This window comes from Juglans microcarpa x Juglans regia, chromosome 4D (assembly GCF_004785595.1).
Source record: "Juglans microcarpa x Juglans regia isolate MS1-56 chromosome 4D, Jm3101_v1.0, whole genome shotgun sequence".
NCBI lineage: Eukaryota > Viridiplantae > Streptophyta > Magnoliopsida > Fagales > Juglandaceae > Juglans > Juglans microcarpa x Juglans regia.
Window position 1 is genome coordinate 23371575 of NC_054600.1, and position 16574 is coordinate 23388148.

Sequence of the window (16574 nt, forward strand, 5' to 3'; positions counted from 1 at the left end):
CTTTCTATTTCTTTGAAAGAAAGACCTTTTCCTTGTAGGTTACGCTTTGCCGATAAATTAATATAAACACACTAACGACCATCCAAACGTGCAAATGTGGTAAGAGGGACAAAGAACAAACAGATAAATAAACAAACTAATAAAGACATGACCCCTAAAAAAGAAAGGAGTAAAGTGTATGATACATGTTACATGGCACAAACAGTTCCATAATACAATTCGCATACAAGTTTTGTATGTTTTTTGGAAGGTGGGTTGGAGATATAAATCTGACAGAAACTCATATAATATTTGACATATCAGGCATGGGCTTTTCAGGTTCTAAACAGTTTAATCCATAAAATCTCTAATCGAAGCAGACACAGACAATGACACAGAGGCAGGCAAGCAGTTCCATGGCGATTGGAATGGAAGGAGGCCGTGGTTGACATGGCAGCAGTAGGAGGTCATGTAAAACGAAATGCCACATTTTTTGGGTAAATAGGAACACAAGAGTTCAAGAAATGACCAAGCCAATGATAGGTGGCCTACCATTGCCGTGACTTGGTATATTATACCTTCTCAAACAAACTTGCATCATTGATGTTGATTGTTACTTTAAAAAAAAAAAAAAAGTTGATTGGTTGACCAGGTCAACCAATCAACCTTTGCAGGAGCAAATTCTAACTAGAAAACCAGCCTTCCGGACAATGAAAGGAAAATGACATAGAGCTTTGAATTTCAGTGAGGTCACGTATCAATGAGTCAATACAAAAGTAAAACAAAATTGGACAAGTCACAATTCAAGAAAATAACCTGAGAGATTTAAAGGATTACAGACATTGGGGTAAAAGGATGAACCAGTCAACAAGCTTGAACATCTGGTAAATTGAGTAGCACAAACAAAGCTCATTTCATGTTGACAAAAGACGGAAACCAAATTAAACCTTTAATTCACCTCAACATTGGAATAGTTGACAAATTGATCTTCGCATAGTCACCAAGGAAAATATATTTGATGGGTCATACTACCTTGTTCCTCAGCTTCAGGCTTCCACCGAGAGATGCTTCAAGATGTTCTAGAATAGTCTGCAGCAGCACTGAGGGCAGAAACCATACCAGCCACCCCAACTACCTGTGTCCAGCTACGTGTCCTAGCAGCAACAGCTGCCCCTGCTACAGCACCCGCAACCAAACCATTCACCTGTGAATGGCAAAAAAGAAAAGAAGAAACTAAGCATGGTTTGGATAGAGTTGAGATGAGATGGTTTGTGAATAGTAGTGAGATATTTGAGTTGAGATAAGATGAGTTAGAAATTGTTTGAGTTAAAATGTTTTATGGGGTTTTGGGAAAGAAAAGAAAAAGTTGAAAATATTATCAAGTTAAAATATTGTTAAAATATTATTTTTTAATATTATTTTTGTTTTGAGTTTTGAAAAAATTGAATTGTTTTTTGTGTTTTGTTTGGAAGATTGGGAAAGTTGTAATAATTAGGTAATGATTAGATGAAAAAGTTGAAAATTTGAAATTGAGAAGTGTTTGTGTTTTTGGTGTTTGGATATTAAGATGAGATGGAAGCATCTCTCTATCCAAACTAGGCCTTGTATTACCCTACATCTGTTCATCAAACTTTATCCATATTCTACAACTCCTCTAATGATCATCACTGTCCTACGTAGGCAATCGTGTCAATTATTTTTTTAAAAGTAATCTCTACTCACACAAATGCTGATAACAAACAGTAAAATCTTGATTAAAAAGAAGGAATTCTGGAGGATTTCGTATGAGCTCCCTGAATTTAGTTCTTTTCTCAGCTCATGTTGTAACACCTTGAAGAAGGTGCTAGACTATATCGGCTTTTATGTTCCAAAAGAGCAAGTCAAGAATAGTTAAATCCTTGGAATTTTGTAAAATCTGGTTCTACTTAGTAAAGAACCAATGAGGAACTTAATACTCATGCATCCTTACCATACTCATGCACCGCTACAATGGTTCATCCATTTAACAAATTTGAGGTGTTACAATCTCTCCTACTCAATCCCTAACATCCTCGCCATACCTATGTAATACTATTGTACCCTAGTGCAACATGGTGTCACTAGTTGGCTTTGATACCATTTATAATGACCCAAGTAAAGCGCTAACTGCATATGTGCATCTATTCCTAAAAGATCAGTCAAGTTTATAATTGAAATTCATTGGGATTGTTATAAAGCTCAGTTGACCTAGTAAATAAATAATCTGGGACTTTACACTAGGCATTTTTTTATAGTTAAAATAAATTTTATTGAAAGGAAAAATAGGTGTGGCCCAAGACTCATGCATCTTTGTCATAGTTATGCATCTCTATCATAATTCACTCATGGGACTTCAACCAGTCTGAGGCGTTACAATTTCCCTCACTCAAATCCATGATGTGCTCACCAAAGCCCATGTCACACCACAGTGCCATAATACAGCATTTACTAAGTCGGCTCTCACATCATTTCTAACATCTCACCTACCTATCAAAAATCATTTCTAACATCTCAAGAAATGCTCTAGCTGCATCAGCACTTGTAATCTAAAAGGATTAGTTAAGGTTGCAATTTGAGCTCTTTTGAATCACTATAAAACCCTTTTCCACCAGGTACATCTTCTTGATTACCTATCAAACAAAAAAAAACTAACGCAGGACTTAGCACTCACTTATCTTTATATATTCACCCAATGGGACTTGATCAATCCAGGATGTTATACATATAATTAACGTCTTTGAAAGATTTCAGATTATCTATGAATGAGACAGCAAAAGGATGCCTGATTTCTAAGCCCTATCAGACTACCTAAAGAAAAGGAATATAGAGGTGAGATGGGGAAAAAAAAAAGTCGAGAATATTCCTCATACTCAACCTCTTTAAGGTTGCGTGAAGCAGTTCAAAATTTGTAATGAAATGGAAAAACTAATGTTCCTATCACATGGCTATGGTCTTTTGTGCACCATGATTTGCTTCCTTAAGGATTGCATCCTTCCATAGAAGGAGGCTCGTGTAGAAAGTAATCTAATTCAGTGAACAAAGTGAGGAAATTCATAAGGATCCCGACATTGACATCATGAGATGTTCATGACTTCATGTACCAAAACATTTTGGACAGTTTCTGGCAGTAAATGTGTGAAAAATGTAATTGTATACAACTAACCCAATCATTCCGCCTCCGATATCTTTGAATTCCACAACGTGTCATGGTATAAATTCCAGCAACAAGTCCTAAAAGCCGAGTTTAAAATGTTATGCGGCAAACATGGCTGGAAAGCTCAAAGACTATAAAACAAAATGATAACAAAGAATCAGAGACCGTGAATTCTATTACCACATTGAAAGCCGAATTTGCCAACCGACTTGGCCTGCACATAATTGTCAACCAAGAATCAAACTTGAAGAACACACATGTGCTCCTTAATGCGGAAATCAACAAAAGAAACACCGTTAACAATATTGTGGAAGTGTAATTGAAAAAAAAAAAATAAGAAAGAAAATACGTAGTACGTACTACAAAAGAAGCACGAGCAACTCCGGTAAGTCCTACAAACAAAATAGACAGAGATATTTTATATTAAAATACCCCAAAATCTGAGAGCTAGGCTATATAGCAATACAGCAAACTATCTTGGCCCTAAAAAATGACAAAGGAAAAACTTGGCAAAAAAATGAGAACGAAAAGAGTGATAAGATTTTGATTCATTTTAAGGTGTCATGAGAATACCTTTCTGACGAGCATCGTACGGACCCATACACAAGCCCCATATTGCGCCGGCCTGGATATATATATATATATATATATATATATATATATATATATATGAATAGGTTTCATTCAGTGATTTTGTGTAGGAAAGTAGGGTCTATTGACAAAAAATCTAAACAAAGTTAAAAATATCGAGTGGTGATACCGTTCCGACGCGGAGGATGGAGTCAACAGCGAGGGAGGAGCACGGAACGACGCCATAGAGCTCGTCTTCCATCTCTCATTTCCGATTCTCTCGAAAGAGGGCGATTCCCAGTCCAATTTTGCGATGGTACCAGATTCGGTCTCCGAAACGACGCTGTTTTCAGACGCGGACAATACTGCCACGATTTGGGCTAAAATTGGGCCATAGCCCAACCCACATACGGCTTTTTGTATAAAGTCAAGTTAAGTTTGGGCTAGGTTTGTAGCCTTTTCTACACGAACTGCGAGTAGTTTCGAGGACGAGACGTCCGACGACATCGTTTTATGTTCAATTCTTCAGTCCAAAAGGCAAAAACCCTAGACAGGCAGGCAACCCAGCAGTTTTAAAGGATTATAGAAGTATCAATCATTTCACGGCGAGGCTTCCCTCTTTATCTCTCGTGTCTGTGGAGTGAAGAATCACAGCGAAAATGAGCCGCGGGGCAGCAGCGGTGGGACCGAAGGGGAAGAAGAAGGGAGCCACGTTCGTGATTGACTGCGCGAAGCCGGTTGAGGATAAGATCATGGACATCGCCTCACTTGAGAAGTTCCTCCAGGAGAGGATCAAGGTCGGAGGCAAGGCCGGCGCTCTCGGTGAATCCATCACCGTCGTCCGCGAAAAGAGCAAAATCTCCGTCACCTCTGACAGCAACTTCTCTAAAAGGTAAATACGCTCTACTTAACTGTCGGACCTAGCTTTCCGTGATTATAGAATCCTTCGTTACTGTGCAGATAGTAGTAGTAGTGCAATAGCATAAATAACATTATTGTTTGATTGGCGACGCTTCCTTTTATTGAATCAAGCTATGGATTTCTATTGTCGTTGCTTCATTTTTCTGCTCAAATGGCTGCAGGGGTTAATTATTTTTTGTGCTTGTTTGGGACGATGCAAATTTCTTAACTCCATAGTCGAGTTCTTAAAATTTTAGCCATTCTTTTTTTATGTTCAAAATTCCATAGATGCAATGAGTCGGGGAAAAATTGAGGATCTAGAGTTGGTAAACGTTGACACAATCGTGTAGTTAGTGTAGATTTTGTCTTTGGAATTCTATGATACTTCCTAACGCTGTTTCACTCGTTTGGATTGAGAGATGATATGAGATAAGTTGAGATGATTTGTTAATAATAGTGAGATTTGGAGGTCTCGTGTGCCTTCTAAAGTAGCATTTTTTGTATGGAACGTTGCTCTTGGGAAGATTTTGACTACGGACAATCTGCGGAAGAGAGGATGTGTAGTGATGGATTGGTGTTGTATGTGTAAAAAGAATGGAGAATCTATGGACCATCTCTTACTACACTGTGAAGCAACAAGGGTGTTGTGGGATGAGATCTTCCAAAGGGTTGATGTTGCTTGGGTTATGCCTTTGAGGGTGGTGGATTTGTTGGGTCGTTGGAGGAAGATGCAAGGTTGTCAACAAGTGGCAGTAGGGTGGAAGATGATCCTGTTGTGCATCATGTGGTGTATTTGGACAGAAAGGAATGCATGCTACTTTGAAGATAAGGAATGCACAATAATTGAGCTGAAGAATTTCTTTCTCGACACCTTAATGCTTTGGTTTTCCGCTATTGTACTAAATGAGGACAATGTCCATGATTTCTTGTCTTTAATTTATCGTCCTTAGAATTTTTTAGGTGTTCTTCTGTGTACTTCCTGTGTACATGGGCTATGCCTATTTCATTCATATCAATAATATTATTTCTTACTTATAAAAAAAAAACATAATAGTGAGATTTGTGGGTTAAAATTTGTGAATGGTGAATAGTAGTGAGACATCTCAACTCACCTCTTAATCCAAACTGGCTCTAAACTCTTATTTCACTTTTATTGTAGTTTGTTACACAACATTATCCATCAATCATTAGATTATCTCGTCTTTTAAAATTACAAATTAAAGTGAGATGGGGTGTAGCATACAATATTTTCCTTGCACAAAGAGTTATTTGACTCATGAAACTTCATCTTCCTATTTTGTCTATATCATGCATATTTCTCTCTTCTTTTTTTCTTTTTTTTTTTTAACTTTCTACACTGGGTATGACCTTTAATCTGTATGTTTCTCAGGTATCTCAAGTACTTGACTAAGAAGTACTTGAAGAAGCACAATGTGAGGGACTGGCTTCGGGTGATTGCTTCCAACAAGGACAGGAATGTTTATGAATTGAGATACTTCAACATTGCCGAGAATGAGGGCGAGGAGGAAGACTGAATATCTAGTATTCTTATGTCAAGGCAACATTTTCTAGTCGCTTGGTTGTTCCAGTGGATGGGATTGTTTTTTTATGTTTCAAGTTCTGTTTTGCTAGCTGTGGCTATCACATTATTAGATCCGCTCAACGCATTTCATGTTTGATGTTTCTTTCTGGAGTTTGATTATGATAGAGTAATGATTATTATGTGCTTCGTAGTTATGGTGCTGCATATCTGCCTCATTTGCCTCCAAGTTCCTTCCAGTTATTTGTCACCGTTACGTGATTATGCAGCCATTTCAGTCATGTAATTTAGCTCCTTTGTTGAATGTTGTCTGCTTCTTCTGGATGTCTTGTATGAATAAGCATTGCTTGTTTATTGAAATGGTATCTGCCGCCTGTCTGCCGCGATGACATTTGGGGAGTATTCAAATTGATTGTAGATTTTGACAGAGTGGCTGGTGAAAAAAAAAAAATTAGGAGTTAGATGTGTTTGGTTTTCAAATGTTTTGGTATCTTTCTGATTAGAGAGTCTTTTTAAGTTCGGATGGAGTCAGCTTCCCATCAGTTTTTTCGAAAATCTCATATGCCATTAGATTCTACCCTAAAACTACTTCCGGGTGAAAGAATCCACTTCTTTCTTCACCTCCGCCCCTCTCACTCTAGCATAGCCATCACCATGCTCTCTTGCTACTGTCCGACTCTCCCCTCTAAGCCACCACACAGCATGTAATAGAGTTAGCAGCCTGCAGGTTGTAACAACTGACTATCTTTACAACTTACTTATTTTATGTGTGGATTATTTATATTCTCAATGCGAAATTAGGGTGTTACAAACTCTTACTTAAATTCCTGAGGTCTTTGTTAGTGGCTCTGATACCATATATAACAACTCAGTACGGAATTTGTCAGCCACTCAAATTGCTTCTTTCCTTTCCTTTCCTTTCCTTTCTTCTTTCTGCTGTAAAATAGAGGAATGTTATAGGCGTCTAACGTTGGGGGGGGGGGGGGGTGGGGGGAAGGCTTTGGGCCAGGGTTACCTGTGTCTGTGTATACTTCAAGTCGCTTTGAATTTATTTCTCGTTGTCAAAGTTTCCGGCATCCTTTGACAATTGACAATATGTTTTTTTGTCTTTAAATTTCCGCATAACATTTTGTTTATTTCTCTCCCCAGCTGTTAATATGAATTATCAAAATAGTATCTTCATTTTCCGGATGGTCCCTTTTCCAAAATTTCTGGGACAACTTGGGAACTTGGTTGGTATGCAATAAGCATGGATACCACAGTTGAAATGGGTGTGCTACCATCCATATGTTTTTTCTTTTTACCAGAAGTTAGTGGACTTTATCATGTAAAATTGGCTTGCAATTTTTCCTCCCCGATTTGGTCAGCAAGAAAAACAGATATTTGACTCCAAGAATATAGTTCTAACGAGCTCATTAACCCATCGTATGGATTCCAATTTGGTAAAACTAGCCTGTAGGAGGGATGGCATGACATGTTTCGTGAATCCGAGTCAAAAAAAATGAGTTTCAGTTAGGATTTGGATCAAAAGAGGTTGAAACGATAAGACACGATTAATAAACAGATTAATAAACAGATCAATTGCGAGTAGACCCACAATTAAATCGATATAACATAAATAAATCTTATTTTCAAATTCTATAAATGTTTAGTTTTATATCCCTTTATTGTTGTTGAAATATAATATTAATATTAATATTTGGTTACTTAATATATCGAACTATTAAACTTTTTTTGCTACTATGATACTTATTTTATGAAAATATTAATTTTCTTATGTATTATTGGTTTGGGAATTGATCATAAAATATTTTATCATAAATCTAGTTGTAATAGTGAATGATTTATATAGTTATCCTTGTATTATACATAAAATTATATTAATTAGATTAAAAAATAAATATACAGGCCAACTCAACCTATTTATATGAAATGAGTTTAAACGGATTATGCAGGTTAACCTAATAAAAACTAATTATTAAATAGGTTGTGCAAGTCGTGTCATGTCACTCAATAATTATATGGGTCATGTTAGTGTTTTAGGATCTAACCTATCTAATTAAACGGGTCATGTTCGGGTTGACCCATGTTTAAAATAAAAAAAATAAGACCGGAACCAAAACCGGTAAAACTGAAAATACAGTTCAGAAGAGTAACCGGTGCAGTATCGGTTCTAGTATATAATTAAGTTAGAAATAAGTTAGAAACTAATATAATAATATGTAATTAAACACTATAGTACAAGTCTATAATAGGAACAAGTTAGACATTAGTATAAAATATTATAATGAGTTAATAACATGTAATACTATAGCATAATAACATGTAACATGCAATTAGACACTATAAATAATATATAATACTTTAGTATTTTAATATGTAATTAGACACTAGAAATAATATATAATATTATAGTATAATAACATATAATTAGATACTATAGTATAAGTCTAGTATAAAAATAAGTTAAATATTAGTATAGAAATAAGTTTAGAATAATAAGTTAATAACACGTAAATTGTAATACTATAAAATAATGACATTTAATTAGACACTAGTGAATTAGTATTTATTAATAATCAATACTAAAAATTAAATTTAGTGTACTTGCTATAGTAATAGGTAAGATTTATATCATGATATAATTATAATTATAATTTTTACAAAAAAGATTTGTTCGTTAATATGCTTTCAGTAAGTATAGTCATTAATTTGTAATTTATAAATCTAATTCATTAATAATCTATGAGTATATCCAATAAATATGCTTACTTATCTTAACATATTAGCTACGGACCATACTGGTCTGTATGATGTAATTTAATTTTTGAGTTATAACTCATGAGCATATGGCCCTAAAAGTCCAGAACATGTTATATACATATTAATTATAATATACTTACAACTTCTTTAATGTATTGTCTACGCTTTAAACCCTTATTTAGTTTGTTCTACAAGCCCAGCCCCTATATAATTTGTTCTATAAGCCCAGCCTTTATATAGTTAGGGTAATTCTACATCCCCCCCAGTTGCGGTCCTGCTGCCCCTGTCCCGCTTGCGGTCTTGCTGCCCCTGTCCCGCTTGACATGGATGCCCACGTGGCATCCATTTTAATATTAAGAAAAAAAAATACAAATGCATAAAACACTAATTGTCCCGCGTTTCGTTTCCGAAGATTCTGGAATCAAAACACAAATCAAAAACTCTCCCTCTCAAAACGCTCAATTTCCTCCTGTCGCCTCCTCCGGCACCGGCATCGGCATCGAGTCCGCGCAGCGAGGTAGCCCCTCATCCCCGTCGACAGCCACTTACATACATTTCGGTCGCAGTGTAGAGGGACGGAAACGCAAACGCAGCACCTCAACTGTTGCCCCTCCTTCTCTTCTGTCACCTCCTTCGACACCGGCATCGAGTCCACGCTGGAAGGTAGCCCCTCATCCCCCTCGACAGCCCCTCCCCTCCCCTCATTTCCGTCGCAACCCCCGATGAAGAAATTGAGTCCCAACCGAAGCACCTTGCTGCCCTTCTTTTTCCAGAAAAGCTTCCTCCGTTGCCTCCTCCGGTACCTGCATTGAGTCCGCGCAGCAAAGGAAACCCTCATCCCCCTCGAAAGCCCTCATTTCCGTCGCAGCCCCTCCTTTCCGTGTGGCATCATGTTGGATTTTTTCTGAATTTATTTTGTTGTTTAGATGGCATCATGTTGGATTTTTCTGAATTTGTTTTGTTGTTATTTAGATGGCATCATGTTGGGTTTTTCTCTAGATTTGTTTTGTTGTTTAGATGGCTTATTCTGGATTTGTTTTGTTGTTGTTTAGATGGCTTCATGTTGGATTTTTTTGATGAGCTATTAGCTGAATCTTGATTGTAACAGGTCCGATATTTGATAGCTTGTTTAATTTTCTAAAATTTAAAATGAGATTGTATCTCTGTTCGCTATATCGTAAACTATAGTTGGCTTGAGTTGTGATGCTAATTTTTTGGATGAGTTGCTATTAGCTGAATCTTGATTGTTATATGCTAATTTTTTATATAACTAGCTTATATGATATTTTGAGATGGTTAAGTTGACTTGAGTTGTGTTGTACATGTTTTTTATTTCCATTGTAAATTTCACATATGCATAGAAATGAAGAGAGTAGTTGTGTCTGTATTAATTGTTTGCTTCCAAATGGAGCTGCTAACAGTCCTATGTTAAAGGCATAGTAACATAGAGAATTCTGCATATTAATAGTCCTAAGTATTGTGTGGCATATTAACAAAGAGAAAGTTGTTTGTTTTATTAAAAATTATGCTCAATTTATCTATTGGTTCTATTTAAGTAGAGAATTTCCCTTGTATTCAAACATGTTGTATCTTTGTAGACAATTTCAATGTTGGATGGAGACAATGGTTGGCGACATGCTTCATTCAGATAATGAGTATGATGAGGTTGAAATTGATAAGGAGATTGAATATGATGAAAGTATTGAAGAACCTACGGTTGGAATGAAATTTTCATCTGTAGAAAAAGTGAGGTCATACTATTTGAAGTATGGTTAGCTGAAGGGGTTTGGGGTGTGTAAAATAAATTCTAGACAAGATGACGATGGGAATATCATATGGTTATGCTTGGCATGTGTGGCGCCCTCAACCCCCACGTGTTATTTATGCGGAGTTCGTGACACCGGGATGATGACCACACAGATCACGCACCCCAATGACCAGTGCTCAGAGTGTGTACAACATGCAATAAGTGTACAAAAAATAACATTCGCAGCGGAGAAATAAAAATGGTCTTTCTTTATTAAGTACCAGAATTGTTCAAAAACAGTAAAATAACTTTACAAGAATTATACAGTCATCCGACAGATAAAATAAAGACAGGAAATAACATAAGGGAAACAAATCTCATAACGCTGAACAATATCTCAACAACTCAGACCTCCGGCGGAGCTGATCCCTCGGGTTCATACTCGGGCTCTACGTCAAACTCTACGGCACCATAAGACGGAACCGTAGGGTAAAACACCATAATGAGATTATGACATCTCAGCAAGTAATTAACCAAAACAACATCCAAGAGATTTAAAACACATTAATATAATCACACGTCCCCTTACAGACAAATATTACAGAAAACGAAACCACATTTCCTTTCCCAAAAATACATTTTTAATACTCACGCCAAAAGTCACATTTTTGGCTCCGATCATAATTATTACAAATTTACGCATGCACCACGGTCTCCCCTATGGACCGTCTGCACAACCTGGCTCTCATCGTCACATCACGGGTAACGTCCGTACATGAGACTTCGTAACGAGCGATGCCCAGTTCCGCGCCCAGCTCATACATGGTCAAGTATCGTCTAACCTCTCCAGCCAAAAGGTCACGAAATCGGTACGAGAGCGTTACCATCTCATCCGTTCCTGTCGTCGGCCTGCGACAACTCAGGGGACGTCACGTCAGTCTGTTACGCTCCCGAGTGACCAGATGAGCTCTACCAAGATAATGCCCCATCTCGGCTTGGGGTCGTGATATACACGCACCCATATATTCAGTCATTATTCCAAACAGACAGTGTGACATCACAGCTCAATTTATTAAAGACGATAAATATGCATTACAACAATTTATTGGGTGAAATATTTAAACAACTCATTTACATAAAATAACCCTCCATTTACAATTATACAGTTTCACAATTACACGCGTAATCCCAACCTCCAATCCGGCCCAAGGCCCAACACCAAAACCAACTACAATCACAACCCAACACTTCAACAGCCCAAGGCCCAATTTCCATCAAACCAACAAATCAACAGTTTTACAATTGACAATTACAACAATATTATTATAAAACTGGAAAATTACATACACACGAAGATGAAAATTTCTGAAAGATCGCTCGAAAGGGTTGTTGCTCAAGGCGGCGGCACAACGGCGGCAACAGTGAATTTTCAAGAATCAAATAGTGGCCTTTCTAATGGGTTCTCTTTTAAAAGAAATTCGATCTATAAAATAAAACTTGAAAAACTCAACACACAACAATTTCCAACAATTTACCAAAACAAACCGATTGAATTTTCACAAATTTTAGAACAAAACCAAGCACAGCCAAAGACTCAAGCTTTCGGATTCACCAACAAAATCACAGATTAAACTCAAATCAACAAGAAATGAAGATGTTTTAGACAAGAGAGGAAGGAAGAGGAACTCGGAAGGATTAAATTGCAGAAGCCGTGGCCTATTTATAGGCCAAGTGTGGCGGTTTGAAACGCCGTGTGTCGCACGGGTAGAAGAAGGGTAAAACGACAGCACAAGCCGTGGAGGAGAGGGAAGCTAAGGTGTGGACGTAAGGCACGGCAGCTGAACAGTAACACACGGAGTCCATTCCCAATGCCACAGAGATGCTCGCGGGAGAAGGAGGTGGTGGCCGTGAGGAGTGACGGCTTGCCAGCAAGATTTCGGTGCTCATGCCGAAAGACACGAAGTAAAAGTATGGAAGGAGGAGGTAGAGGCTTGCGGCAGCTGCTGGAACAAGAAGGAACCAGAAGAAGATAGAAGGAAGAAGAAGAAAGAAGAAGAATAGCAGTGCACGGCGCAAAGGAGAAAGTGATGGAACCCTAAGTTCCATCCAAAACGACGCCGTTGCATTAAAAGGGAGGGGCTGGGTTTCTAATCCGCACTGGCTGGGCCCTTAATGCACACGGGTTGGACCTTGAAGCCACATGGGTTGGATCAGCACTCAAGGGTTGGGTTTAATCTAAAACACACGGCCCAATAAATAAATAAAAAACACACACACAACTCACACACAGCCCAAAAGAAAGCACTACAATAAACAAGCCCAAAAAAATAAAACACTAAAAATAAAATAACACAAATAAATAATCAAGAATAAATAAATACTAGGAAAATAAAACACATGAAAATTAGGGATCTCACAACATGTGCTCGAGGAGGCAGTTCACTCAATAAGGCTGCTAATGTTATGAAACCAAGATAGACAGATAAGATGTGGTGTATGGCTAGGATTAACGCGATATTGAATAATGAAGGTGGATATACCTTATCTAAAGTGATCTTGGATCATACACATATTTGTAGTCCAGGAAAGTCTAGACATTTCAGATGTTTTAAGAAGATTGATGCTCGTGTGGCTAAGAGGCTTGAAATAAATGACGAGACAGGAATAAAGTAGTCCAAAAATTTCAAGGCTGTGGTTGTTGAGGCAATGGGTTACGAGAATGTGCCATTTGGAGAGAATGAGTGTTGAAACTACATTGACAAAGTACGACAACTTCGCCTTGGGGTTGGAGGTGTTGCATCTCTATGTAACTATTTCTAAGATATGCAAAAAAGAAATCCAAATTTTTATTATAAGATAGACGTTGACCATGAAATGCGGTTAAAGAATGTGTTTTGGTCAGACGTATGAAGTAGAGCTGCGTATGAATCTTTTGGGGATGTGATTACTTTTGACACAACATATCTAACTAATGCATATAAGATGCCTTTTGCACCATTTGTGTGTGTGAACCACCATGGGCAGTCAATCCTATTCGGGTGCGGATTGATATCCAATGAGGACGTAAATACATTCGAATGGTTGTTTGAGTCATGGTTGAAGTGTATGAATGATCAACCGCCAAATGCAATCATCACAGACCAAGATAAGGCCATGAAAATTACAATTTCAATAGTGTTTCCAACGTCTAGGCATCGCTTCTGCCTGTGGCATATAATGAAAAAGTTTCCTGAGAAGTTTGGATCACATTATCGATATGAGAAAATCAAGAGTACTCTACATAGATGCGTTTATGACTCTTTTAGTCAGCATGAATTCGAGGAGCATTGGCGCGATGTGCTCGATACGTATGATCTACATGAGAATGTATGGTTGGTATCACCATATAGTGATCGACATTTTTGGGTACCGGCCTACGTTAGAGACACATTTTGGGCAGAAATGTCAACTACACAGCGAAGTGAAGGCATTAATGCATTTTTCGATGACTACGTTAATTCTAGAACAACTTTGAAACAATTTGTTAACCAGTACGATTCAGCTCTTAGGAGAAAGGTAGAGAATGAAACAATTGCAAACTTTAATTCATTTAACACGAAAATTCCTTGCATCAATCGCTATCATCTTTAAAAGCAATTACAAAAAGCATATACAATTGCTAAATTCAAATAAGTACAAGAGGAATTGCAAGGTTTCCTATATTTGACTACCTCATTATTGGGATGTGAGGGTGGTAGAACTACATTTGTAGTTGTCGATGAAGTTCAAGTTGGTGATGACTTGTTAAAATGTGTGAACTTCACTGTCATAGTTGATCAAGAACCCCTTGATGTCAAATGCAGTTGCAAGTTGTTTGAGTTTAAGGGCATATTATGCAGGCATGCTTTTTGTATCTTGACTCAACTAGGCAAGCATACAATACCATCAAAATACATTTTAGATCGGTGGAGAAAGGATGTGAAGCGAAAATACACATTTGTGAAAAGTAGTTATGACACTAGTAGTATCGATGATGCCCGAAGGTATAATAAGATCCGGAATTGCTTCTATGAACTGTGTTCCAATGCATCAAAGGCTGAGAGCAGTTGTGTGAAATTGATTAGCCATATAGAACGTTTAAAATGATGAGGCCAACTCCTTTTCCTATGAATAAAATTTTGGTATCACCTATAAAAAAATTTGATAAGATCAACTGCTTGATAGACTGGTTCCCATGGAAATCTACTATATCACAATTAGGTGCTAGTGTGGTGAAATGTATTTTAATTGTTTGAGTTGGTAATACTGCAATAAGGTACTTGCAATAAAGTAATTCACATAGTAATACTGCAGTAAGGTGCAATTGCATCTTGCACCTTTATTTCGCATACGTCTCCTTTAATTCAAAACCATCTTAGCCTATACAATTGTATCTTGTTCCAAAATTCATATGTTAACATAGACTATACATCTTTTACTTTCTACTATTACAAAAAGTAACCAACCAAATTTATTCATCATTTAACCAGACAAGCATCTGCTCCAACAAGTTTATACATCCTTCATCACTTTTTACTATTACAAAAAGTAACTAACCAACCAACCAATCAACTATATATTACATATACCAAGCAACCGACATCTTCTTCTTTTCAAAATTTCCCAAAAAGCATGCCTAAGCAAGAATGCCCAACCTGCAAAACAACCAACACATATTAATAAACAAAGATTACTCATATGATTTTCTAACCATATTTCAATATGAATAAGCATCATATTGCTTTTGAAAAAATGGTTAAGTCCAAAGCAACAAGAAAAGCTAAAGAAAACCAACTTTTTTTCTTTCCCATAGATTATTCAAAATTGCAGAAAAATATACCCAACAATGTCATCTTGCCTTTCTCTCTCTGCAACTTCTTGATCTGTTATAAGATCTACAAACTATATAACCCGAGTTCAAAAGACATTAAGCTACAAGCATCTCATTTCTTGGGCAACAACACTATGAGGTTCATTGGATCCTCATAAAATCTAGATTTCTAATAACAACAAATGGAGACTGTTGGCTAGTAACCGCATTGCAGAAATAGTTTGAACAAATATGGGCTATCAATAATTTGAAACTTACAAAGCTATACAAATGCAAACACATATACACAAAATAAAAAAAATTACATATACACACAAAATAAATTGCATATATACACAAAATATAGAATATGTGCCAATAAAATATTGGACCTGTTACAATCAAGATTCAGCTAATAGCTCATCAGAAAAATCCAACATAAAGTCGTCTAAACAACAACAAAACAAATCTAGAATAAGCCATCTAAACAACAAAACAAATCCAGAAAAAATCCCAACATGATGCCATCTAAACAACAACAAAATAAATTAAAAAAAAAATCCAACATGATGTCATCTAAACAACAAAATAAATTCAGAAAAAACCCAACATGATGCCACGCGGAAAGGAGGGGTTGCGACGAAAATTAGGGCTTTCGAGGGGGATGAGGGTTTCCTTTGCAGCACAGACTCGATGCAGGTACCAGAGAAGGTGACGAAGGAAGCTTTTCTGGAAAAGGAGGGGCAGCAGAGTGCTTCGGTTGGGACTCGATTTCTTCATCAGGGGCTGCAACGGAAATGAGGGGAGGGGTTGTCGAGGGGGATGAGGGGCTACCTCCCAATGCAGACTCGATGCTGGTGCCGGAGGAGGCGACGTAAGAGAAGGAGGGGCAGCGGTTGAGGTGCTACGTTTGGGTTTCTGTCCCTCTGCGCTGCGATCGAAATGTATGTATGTGGCTGTCGACGAGGATGAAGGGCTACCTCGCAGCACGGACTCGATGTCGGTGCCGGTGCCGGAAGAGGCGACGGGAGGAAATGGAGCGTTCTGAGAGGGAGAGTTTTTTATTTGTGTTTTG

The 16574-nt window shown here is 37.4% G+C and overlaps 2 protein-coding genes across 2 annotated transcripts; one reads left to right on the forward strand and one right to left on the reverse strand.

The window, feature by feature from the left end:
• Positions 1-827: 827 nt before the first annotated feature.
• LOC121260397 (outer envelope pore protein 16-4, chloroplastic) lies at positions 828-4072 on the reverse strand. Its single transcript, XM_041162260.1, has 6 exons — positions 3912-4072; positions 3725-3776; positions 3512-3543; positions 3332-3365; positions 3161-3228; positions 828-1183 (listed from the first exon to the last, which is right to left on the reverse strand). The coding sequence occupies exons 1-6, from the start codon at positions 3981-3983 to the stop codon at positions 1049-1051; spliced, it is 393 nt and encodes a 130-aa protein (XP_041018194.1). The 5' UTR covers positions 3984-4072; the 3' UTR covers positions 828-1048.
• A 193-nt stretch (positions 4073-4265) lies between these two features.
• Positions 4266-6354, forward strand: LOC121260398 (60S ribosomal protein L22-2-like). The gene is made up of 2 exons (XM_041162261.1): positions 4266-4613; positions 6012-6354. Exons 1-2 carry the CDS (start codon positions 4381-4383, stop codon positions 6154-6156), a joined length of 378 nt encoding a protein of 125 aa, XP_041018195.1. The 5' UTR covers positions 4266-4380; the 3' UTR covers positions 6157-6354.
• Positions 6355-16574: the final 10220 nt, after the last annotated feature.

What these genes read in the sequence shown, in the direction of transcription:
- LOC121260397 (XM_041162260.1), bottom strand. Translation starts at nt 3,983, where the DNA reads ATGGAAGACGAGCTCTATGGCGTCGTTCCGTGCTCCTCCCTCGCTGTT. An exon ending in TTGCTCGTGCTTCTTTTGTA is followed by an intron (nt 3,366 to 3,511) that starts GTACGTACTACG and finishes AATTATGTGCAG; the next exon opens with GCCAAGTCGGTTGGCAAATT. An exon ending in CAAATTCGGCTTTCAATGTG is followed by an intron (nt 3,229 to 3,331) that starts GTAATAGAATTC and finishes CTCGGCTTTTAG; the next exon opens with GACTTGTTGCTGGAATTTAT.
- LOC121260398 (XM_041162261.1), top strand. Translation starts at nt 4,381, where the DNA reads ATGAGCCGCGGGGCAGCAGCGGTGGGACCGAAGGGGAAGAAGAAGGGA. An exon ending in GACAGCAACTTCTCTAAAAG is followed by an intron (nt 4,614 to 6,011) that starts GTAAATACGCTC and finishes TATGTTTCTCAG; the next exon opens with GTATCTCAAGTACTTGACTA.